Below are 10,554 nucleotides of genomic sequence, written 5' to 3'. Positions count from 1 at the left end.
ACCAAAAACACAAAAATTGGCCAGTCTAGTAATTTGATCTCAAACAAGAACACTAAACAGCATACCTGAATTTGACTAGTGACCTTCAGCGTTCATTCGGTTCTCATAAAATCTCCTTGCACCCTTTTATCTTATCTGTAGTACAGACACTGAGACTTGCTTGACTTACTGTTGGCAAAAGCTGTTCCCTGCAATTGAGGCAATCAGTTTTCCTCCTAGAAAAAACACCATCTGGAAAACAGCCCAAAGTAGGATAAAGTTTTTACAGCAGAGTCAAGTTAAAGTCTAATAACTAGAAATTTCTAAGTACTTCTTGCAGAAAATGAAAGTGGGATGGAATTTTCTAACACTGGGGCTTTTCCTTGCCTTTACAGAACACAAAGCCTAGCCAGTCAGTGTCGCTGGAGTATTCCTTATTTGGGCATTAGGACTTTTATCTTCTTTCCTGCCTCAATCCCTCTTTCCCATCGGTCTACCACTTGCTTGTCTCCTACACCAGAAAGGGATGCAGACCACCTTTTGACCAGGGCTCCCTTCTCATACTATCACCTTTTCAATTTCTAGTTTAACGTCGTCTGCCCCCACTGCCATCACTGTGGCCTCTATCTCCACCACATCTGACATTTAATTATACTCTTCTGGGAGTTCTGTTCACTGGGCTTCTTCATCCTCCCCCAACCCCTTGGTTTCTTGCATCTCCTGTTAGTCTTTATATTTTTTCTAAAAATCAGAATATTTTCTAAAAAAACTTCCTCCAAATCAGTTCTAGCCATCTTTAGTTCACATGTGATTCCTGACTTCTTGGGTTATCTCGCTTACTATACCATGTTGAGTCCAGATCTGGATTTTTCTGGGCATTTTTAATGTGTCAAAACTTACCTTCACTGAAGCTATGCGCATCTGTCCCTGTGCTGAATTAGAAACCCGAGTCATCCTCTCTCTAACAACTCCTGACAAGTCTGTCTCACTGTTATTTAGAACCTCAGAAGGGCCTGGATTGTTTTTCCTCCCTCTACAACAGGTCTGGATCTTGTCCCTCCCCCATTTAGAGGGCCGTGTCTGTGGGTGTCATTAGACACACAGAGCAGCTAAATCAGGCCTCAGGAAAGACAGCTTGTGAACCTGGGGCAAAATCTTACAGGTAGTACAAATAATTGTATTTTATTCAGCTATTGGGAAGATTACAATAAAAATATACACATTGGGTACACAGTATACATTCAGTAACTGTCGTCTGTCTTTTGAAGCCTTACCTTCAAAGTCCAAGGTAAAGTATCAATTTTGCCAATAAAACTTTTTATATTGGTCCAGCCAAAATTAATCTTTCCTTTACTCGTGCACTGGTAGCATGTTGTTAGAGCTCCATTACAGAAATCAGTACCACAGTTAGGTTGTCCATATATAGGTCTCTTCTAATAGATTTGATGGCAGGGATTAGGTTTTCAGTTTGCATCCTGTACAAGATCTTTACCACAAAAGGTTCAAATCATGTGTTTATAATACAGTTCTTATGTTCTGGATTTTTTCTTTTTAAAGAGTAACAGAAAACTAGTCAAATCACTCCACCTAAAATTAATAGGCTAAAACTAAAAGCACAAAATACTTACCAAAGTACAATCTCATCAGTGTAATCATCTACCACTACTCTGTAAAAATAACAGATTTTTGTTGAAGTATATATTTTCATGCAAATAATCTGTTCTCATTTACATGAAATACGATAGATGAAATCTTTGAATAAATCGAAGTTAAACTATGCAGTATCCATAAGTATAAACATTTTATTTCAATTTATGGCAGTAATACAAAATAAGTTTTGATAATTATAAAGTAGAGACAATGAAAAATCCCACCCTACTTTTAGAATTTTTAAATATTGAGCATCATTCTGTCCTGATGGGTTTTATATAAAGTGGGAATTTACATGACACGAGTATCTTGGCAATTCACTTTTTCTGAATGCTACATACCCCAATCACCATATATTCTCTATTTTCTTCAAAGTGCTATTGCCACAAGAGCACTGAACTATACAGCAATTTAAAAAAAGACCATACAAACTAAACTGTAATGTCTTTCAGTATCTCAACTACTGTTTTTTAAAAATAAAAACTGCAGTAGTGAATTTCTCTAAGTTCTCGCTACATGACTGAATGGGAGATAACCTCAACAATTTTCATTCTTAGGCATGAGCATCTTCATGCTAAGGTAGTCTGTACTTCTGAAGAGCTTTATTCTTTTATAACACCTGGGCAACACACATTTAAAATAATAAACAATGCAAAATTAAAATCAGTTATTGTAGCACAATTCATTTGGTAATTAGTTGCCCAAGATGTATAGTAGAATCAAGCAGGTTTAATTTCCACATGCTCTGCAAAAAAGGGAAACAATGTAAATATTTCAGTCTATTAATCTAGCCCATCATTCCACTCAAGGAATCTACATCCCTTCTTTTTCTCATCCGGTCTCAGTTCCTTTATCCTCTTAGCAAAGGTATCTCACAACGATGACTGAGTCTAATCTTATTCATATGCATTTTTTAATACAAAATGGCCTGTAAAATGCAAGCCAACTTTATATACATAAAACCATGTAAACAGTACCTCTAGGTGATTTAGGTCATTCTGACTATATTCAGTTCTTACCACTCTGAACAAGCACCAAATCCCACTGAAACACGTTTTTAGAGATTTAATTCCATTCTGATTGTTCTGTTTACTGTTCTGAAGATTTGTGTCCTTGTTTGAAGAATTGATGTTTGCTAAGTAAAAAAGCCAGTAACTGCTGAGATTTCTCCATCACTGAAGTTGTGTTATCTTGATGGGGATAATACTATTAAAGTCCAAGAAAAAAGGTCCTTCTTGTTTAGGCAAAAAGGTACTGGGAATGATATTGAAGACACCAGAAGGTATATTTTCTAATTCCAGGTAGCAAAACCCACACCTATATTTAGAGAGAATGAGAATAAGGTTTATAGAAGATGATGCCACAAAAAGTAAAGTATAAATTAGAATAAAAATGTCAACATTACCTATAGTCACCACTAGATTTCCTCAGAAAGCCATGGGGTCCAGGATCTCCTAGAGTAGAAACTGTTACGACCTCAAATCCAACGCTGTATTGCCTTGCATTTAAAATGAACAGAATTACTGTATTAATAAATAGTCTCAAACATGTGATTTAAAATAAAGTGCAGATGTCATATTAAGTATGTTTCTGAAGTTTCAGCAGAGAGAAATGGTACTCTGAAACACACGCACTCTATTTTTATTCTTAATCATACAAAACACCATTTGTATATTTCAGTGGAAGCCTTAAAAGATTAACACTGGATTAAACTTACTTTAATAGAGACTATTTTTACCATAGGCTCCCCAGGAAATTTTTTTTTTTTTTTTTTGAGATGGAGTTTCACTCTTGTTACCCAGGCTGGAGTGCAATGGCAGGATCTTGGCTCACCGCAACCTCCGCCTCCTGGGTTCAAGCAATTCTCCTGCCTCAGCCTCCTGAGTAGCTGGGACAACAGGCGCACACCACCATGCCCAGCTAATTTTTGTATTTTTAGTAGAGATGGGGTTTCACCATGTTGTCCAGGGTGGTCTCAATCTCTTGACCTCCTGATCCACCCACCTCGGCCTCCTAAAGTGCTGGGATTATAGGCATGAGCCACTGCGCCTGGCCAGGAAATATTTTATTTTTGTTTTGAGACGGAGTCTCGCTCTGCCGCCCAGGCTGGAGTACAGTGGCATGATCTCAGCTCACTGTAACTTCCGCCTCCTGGGTTCAAGTGATTCTCCTGCCTCAGCCTTCTGAGTAGCTGGGACTACAGGCATATGCCACCATGTCTGGCTAAATTTTTTTGTATTTTTAGTAGTGACAGGGTTTCATCATGCTGGCCAGGCTGGTCTCGAACTCCTGATCTCAGGTGATCCTGCTGCCAGCCTCAGCCTCCCAAAGTACTGGGATTACAGGTATGAGCCACTGTGCCTGGCCTTTGTTTTTTTTTTTTGGAGACAGGGTCTCACTCAGTCACCCAGGCTGGAGTACAGTGGAGCAATCGTGGCTTACCCTCCTGGACTCAAGGGGTTCTCCCACCTTAGCCTCCCCAGGACCTGGGACTACAGGTATGTACCACCATGTCTAGCTAATTTTTTTTTTGTACACGGGAGTCTCACTATGCTGCCCAGGCTGGTTTGGAACTTCTGGGCTCAAGCCATCCTCCTACCTTGGCCTCCCAAAGTACTAGAATTATAGGCTTGAGCCACTGTACCTGGCCACAGGGAATAATTAAAAATATTGTTATTATGACAGGTGGAAAGGCCCATGGGACAGGAAAGCCCTGAAACAAAATCTGAATTTACAGAAGTAATTAGCATATAATAAACATGGCATTCTAAATCTGTAAGGAAAGGATTCATTTAGATGGTGATGAGGTAACAAAACATTTAGAAAAAAACTGTTAAACTATATTTCATACCAAACATAAAAATACATTCATATGAATTTTTTAAATGCAAAAAGTTAAACCATAAAATAATCAGAATATGGTGAAAATTGATTTGATAATGTGAGAGTTCCTGTCCACAGCAAAAAAAACAGAGACAGATTTGATTACTTTAAACTGAAATGTTTTTCTATGTGGGAGAAAAATGACAATCTGAGAAAAACATCTGCAAATATGTGAAGGAGTTAATATCATTATCTTACTCATGTTTACAACTTAAAAAAATGACAACTCTATGGGCAAGAAGCATGAATAGGCGATGAAGAAAAAAACAATATTGCCAATGAACACTAGTACATGTTCAATCTATCTAGAAATTAACTACAGAAGAGCAAACAGGAACCTATTTGCCTATTTCACCTATCAAATTGGTAGAGGTTTTAAAAATGACTTTCTTGTGGAAAAATAGCTAATCACATCTTCATGTCTAATGAGTTATTAACTGCTGCTGGATTAGTTCGTAAGAAAAGCAAAATTAAGCCCAATTTTATTTAGAAGGTAGTTCTGTTTTTATTTGTATTTCTTTTTTGGTGGTGGTTGTATGAGACAGGGTCTCACTCTGTCGACCAGGCTGGAGTCGACCATCTGCACTGGCATGATCTAGGATCACTGCAACCTTTGCCTCCCGGACTCAAGCCATCCTCCGACCTCAGCCTCTCAAGTAGCTGGGACTATAAAAGCAGATGCCACCATGCCTGGCTAAATTTTTTACAAGTTTTTGCAGAGATGACGTTTTGCTATGTTGCTCAGGCTGGTCTTGAACTCCTGATCTCGCCTGTCTTGGCCTTCCAAAGTGCTGGGATTACAGGTGTAAGCCATCATGCCCCAGCTATATTCTCTGTAGTTTTAAAGCCTTTTAAAACTATGAAATACAACACTTAGGTAAAACATACATACAGCTTAATAAATCATCTGCAAAGTAAATAAACACCTGGGTAACCACCGCTCAGATCAACAAATCCTCAGCATCACAGAATTCCCTGTATACTCCTAATTCCAACTCCTGTCCCCACACAGAGCTTTTATGGTAGCAACTCTCTCCTCCTGCTTCCCAGTTTTACTAGCTTAGTGTGCATCCTGATATGAGTCTTTTTTTTTTTTTTTTGAGACGGAGCTTCGCTCTTGTTACACAGGCTGGAGTGCAATGGCGCGATCTCGGCTCACCGCAACCTCCGCCTCCTGGGTTCAGGCAATTCTCCTGCCTCGGCCTCCTGAGTAGCTGGGATCACAGGCACGCACCACCATGCCCAGCTAATTTTTTAGTATTTTTAGTAGAGACGGGGTTTCACCATGTTGACCAGGATGGTCTCGATCTCTTGACCTCGTGATCCACCCGCCTTGGCCTCCCAAAGTGCTGGGATTACCGGCGTGAGCCACCGCGCCCGGCCCTGATATGAGTCTTAGTTTTCTGTTCTTGACTTCACAGAAGTAAAATCATATGGTATCTATGCTGTATGTGTGGTTTTTCCTCAGCATTGTTTTTAAGACCTATCCATCACGCTGTGTGTAGCTGTAATTTATTTCCATTGTTATATCAGGACTCTATTATATGACTATATTATAATCTTAAATGTTGTTGATGAACAAATGTGTTTCCAATTTGTGGCTATTACAATGGTTTACTGGTCATTGGATCGCCCCATTTGTGACATGTTTTTTTTTTTTAAAAAACTGCAGTTTTTTTTTTAACCAATGTAGCGTATTTACAAATCTAAGAAATCTTTCCTCTCTTGAGGTTAAGACATTTCCTGCATTATTGTCTAGAATAGGCATCCCCAAACTTTTTACACAGGGGGCCAGTTCACTGTCCCTCAGACCGTTGGAGGGCCACCACATACTGTGCTCCTCTCAATGACCACCAATCAAAGAGGTGCCCCTTCCTGAAGTGCGGCGGGGGGCCGGATAAATGGCCTTAGGGGGCCGCATGCGGCCCACGGGCCGTAGTTTGGGGACACCTGGTCTAGAAGCTGTATTGTTTTGCCTTTCACATTTAGGTTTGTAATCCACCCGGAGTTTTTAAGATTTCATGTGAAACAGGGTTCTAATTACCCTTTTTACACATGGATACTCAATTATTCCGCATCAGTTATTGAAAAGACTGTCCTTTCCTCACCCTACTACAATGTCATTGTTGTAAGTCCAATGTCCATATATGCTTAGGTTTGTTTCTAAGTTTTTTCTGTTATACTATGTTCATTTTTAATAGAACATCATCAATTTAAGAAAATTACTCATCACAAACCTTGGACCTCGTAGCTCAATCAGTAATGGCCCAGTCTTTTCTATATGGAATTGGTAGATGGGGTTATTTTTGTGAGTCTCTTGGAAATTTCCACATCCTCCAGCACTCTGACCACTCCACTTCCCATTAATCTAGTAAGAACAAAGTTTTAGTATTAACGAAATTTAATTTTCCAATTCCACTTACAGACAAAACTCTTTTCCATCTCAAAAACAAAAAGAAAAAAAAAAGAAAAAGGCAATTTTCCACTCTGTGGCTCTATATTTGCTGCTGACAGCCGGGCTGCTTTGCTAGACTAACCCCTATTTCCATCTCTTAGCCTCTAATCAAGCTGTTCCTTCTACCAGGAATTTTCCATAGAATCTTCTCCACACATCTAGCCCACCCTGCAAAGTCAGTTTCAAATTCTACTTTCAAGGTTCATCCACATAGTCTTCTCTAACCCCAAAGTTTGCATTAATCTTCTTTCTCTGAACTTGTTTCTTTTCACAGATGTTGCTCACTGAAGATGTTGTATTCCAACCCAAATTGAAGGCCACTTAGGTTTCCCTGATATTCCTGTGAAGCCTTAGAATGTTTTTATTTCATAATAAATTGCTGAATATAAAATGCTAGAAATGGAAAAGGGAATTTAAACATTCTAAAAGAATGCTGAGATTATAACTATTTTACTCACCCGTTTTGATACAGTGTATGGTGAAGGAATCTTTGAAAAAGTAAAGCTGCATGCTGAATATACCTAGATATATATATAAAAAGACTGTATTGATCAATTTTACACTTACAAGAACATCAAAGTGATACATGAATATATTGGAAGAATAAAAAACCACTTGGTATATATAAGTCATTATTCTATAGGCAGCAGTTTAATGAGCTGGCAACTGAGAAGCTAGAGGTCTTGGCTTTCTCTGCTACTAACTGTGTATGACTCAGGGCAAATCACAATTTTTCCAGGCCGTGGCTTCCGCATCTGAAAAATGAAGGGGTGGCAGCAGCTCCCAATGTCCCTATAATCACTAAAAATCTGTTCAAACTGAGCTGCTTATGTAGAGCCAAACAAATCTATACAGAAGAAAATTACAATGACCTTCCTAGCTAGATGAGAGCAGTATGTTTCTAGGTGACTGATTCTCTTTCACTAACTTCAAAGTCCTTCTTTTTTAAGTCAATAAAAATGTTAAACATGCTAAGTAAGTTTTTATTGCTTGCATTAAAATCAAATGTACTGGCCGGGTGTGGAGGCTCACACCAGTAATCCCAGCACTTTGGCAGGCTGAGGTGGATCACTTGAGGTCAGGAGTTTGAGACCAGCCTGGCCAACATGGTGAAACCCATCTCTACTAAAAATACAAAAATTAGCTGGGTGTGGTGGCAGCATCTATAGTCCCAGCTACCCAGGAGGCTGAGGCAGGAGAATTGCTTTAGCCCAGGAGGCGGAGGCTGCAGTGGACTGAGACTGCACCACTGCACTCACTCCAGCCTGGGTGACAAAGCAAGACTCTGTCTCCAAAAAAAAAAAAAGAAATGTATTAGTCCAACATACTATACTGCCGTGGGACTAAACTATTACTATGAAAATAAAAATGTTCTTTCGAAACAAAAACGTTTCTTTTCAAATGTATTATTTTCTATAGAAAGCATAATTTACTATTAAAATAAGCACAAAAATGGCAGTACATTTTCAGAAATAAACTTTCTCTCCAGACAATCCCATTTACAAAGCAGAGCACATTACGTACTTTATATTATTGTGTTTTGTCGTTGTGTGTTGGTTTTACTTACCCGGACTGTGTAATGGATTGTGTTCTGTTTTTCATACTGAGAAACCACTAGTGTAAAGGTATGGGTGCCAGGTGTGGTCAGCTTTATCTTAGTCAAATAATGAGGGCTGTTAATTCGAATTCCATCAATGTATGGAGGTGGGTCAGCTGCAAACAAACAAGCAGGCTTAGAGAATAGGAGAGTTTTTCTTTCTTAGTTTTTGAAGTTTTATGGTTGATGTAGGAAAAATAATTACTTGGATGGACATCTTAATTGATTCTGTCCTTAAAACGCAGTATTAGTGAATTACAGTTTGTTGAAAACTTTAAAATTAAACAGTTCCTAATAAGCAAAAATAATCTTTTTGAATACATTCAATGAGATATAATAGTACTTACTATTTGCTCTGTTGCATTTCAGTAATTCCTACTATTTGTTGTGGTTGCATTTTTCTCCCAGAGAGGATTTTAAAGTCAGGATTAGCTGTTTCTTTTGAGATAAAATTAAAAATATAAAAAGATGTATGGCCAGGCATAATGGCTCACGCCTGTAATCCAAACACTTTGGAGGCTAAGGCGGGTGGATCACCTGAGGTCGTGAGTTCAAGGCCAGCCTGACCAACATGGTGAAACCCGGTCTTTAAAAAATGGAAAAAAAAAAAAAAAAAAAAAAAGACATATATAAAAATGTATCTAGATTCCACACCACTCAGATTTAACTTTTTTGGGGGGCAGGGGTCGTTCTAGCCTCTTCATAAAACAATGTCTCTTTTAACCACCATCCTTATCTTATTCCATTCTATCGATGGATTTGGTGAGCACCATTTTAGCCTTTAATACAAACATACCCCCCTCCTAGAAATGAACAAATAATTGTTTCTGGTATAAGTGTATATGTAAAAGAAAAAAAAGTGTATGTCTTATATCTTTCATTTTTTACTCAACATTTTAAAAAGATCTATGTTGTTCTACACAATTTATTTCTTATAACTGCTTGTATAATATTCTATCATATGAATATCACATTTTATCTGTACCTCCAACTGGTTATTTAAGAAATCGGGATATTCAGATTGTTTTCAATATTTTGTTACTATAAAGAATGCTGCCTATTATTCTTTGATAGGCTCATCAATCAAGCCTGATACAATTATTTTATGCATGTCAATTACTGTATGTTGAGATCACTGCTCTCACTTAGCTTATTTAGGAACACTGAATATTTATAATGGGGACCTATCAGAAAAACTAAACATTTTCATTATCTCAAACAAGTCATAAGTCTAATGCTTTAGGGGTATGTGACCTAGTGAGAAGAGAAAAAGAACTGGCATATCTGTGGATTTTGAACAAGGTTTTCAACCCTTCCATGTTTCAGTTTACTCTTGTCAAATGGGGAACAAGGCCTGTCCTTTATTACTGCAAAGTGTTGTAATTAAAATAAAATTATAAACTCAAAAATATTCTGAAAGGCAAAATTATTATACATAAGATAGAGTACTGTTTTTTTTAAAAAAGGAAAACTTGGCTAGTTTAACTTGGTATTGTTACTGGACCTACTATGTGCCATATCCATTCCAGAACCTAGGGATACTGACTACTAAGACTCAGTGCCTGCCCTTAACACAGGGTAATAGGGAAGAATGCCATACTTTCCTATGATTAAACAAAGTACAACTTAAACCATTTCTGATAACATCTTCCCCATCGCTGCCCATTTCTTTGCACAGCCTTCTTACAAGAACTGTCAACAACTGCTTCCTTAATACCATAGTGTCTTTTAAAACCAATCCAACTGGGCTTCTAGCCCCACCTCTCCACTAAGCCTGTTCTAATCAAGGTCAACAATGACTGCCAGGATGCTAAGTCCAATAGTTTCTTCTCTTTTGAAACTTTTATTTTAGGTTTGGGGGTACATGTGAATGTTTGTTACAAAGGTAAACTTAACGTGTCATGGGGGTTTGTTGTACCTATTATTTCATCACCTAGGTATTAAGCCAGAATCCAATATTATCTTGTCTATTCCTCTCCCTCCTCCCACC

The 10,554-nt window shown here is 38.1% G+C and overlaps 1 protein-coding gene across 3 annotated transcripts in view; it reads right to left on the bottom strand.

Annotated features, from left to right (window-relative positions):
• Nucleotides 1-1,763: 1,763 nt before the first annotated feature.
• The window catches only part of CAPN7 (calpain 7), a 46,144-nt gene continuing 37,353 nt past the window's right edge, over nt 1,764-10,554 (bottom strand). For 2 of the 3 annotated variants that reach the window (XM_039480164.2, XM_074405659.1), the window contains exons 17-21: nt 8,535-8,680; nt 7,426-7,488; nt 6,750-6,880; nt 3,035-3,127; nt 1,764-2,946 (exon numbers count right to left, since the gene is read on the bottom strand). In XM_039480164.2, the coding sequence (XP_039336098.1) occupies nt 2,802-2,946; nt 3,035-3,127; nt 6,750-6,880; nt 7,426-7,488; nt 8,535-8,680 (578 nt within the window). In that variant the 3' untranslated portion in view covers nt 1,764-2,801. The remainder of the gene's footprint in view (nt 2,947-3,034; nt 3,128-6,749; nt 6,881-7,425; nt 7,489-8,534; nt 8,681-10,554) is intronic. The other variant, XM_039480165.2, reaches the window with a different exon arrangement.

This window comes from Saimiri boliviensis, chromosome 9 (genome assembly GCF_048565385.1).
Source record: "Saimiri boliviensis isolate mSaiBol1 chromosome 9, mSaiBol1.pri, whole genome shotgun sequence".
Taxonomy (NCBI): Eukaryota; Metazoa; Chordata; class Mammalia; order Primates; family Cebidae; genus Saimiri; species Saimiri boliviensis.
This window is presented reverse-complemented; position numbering and strand designations above follow the sequence as displayed.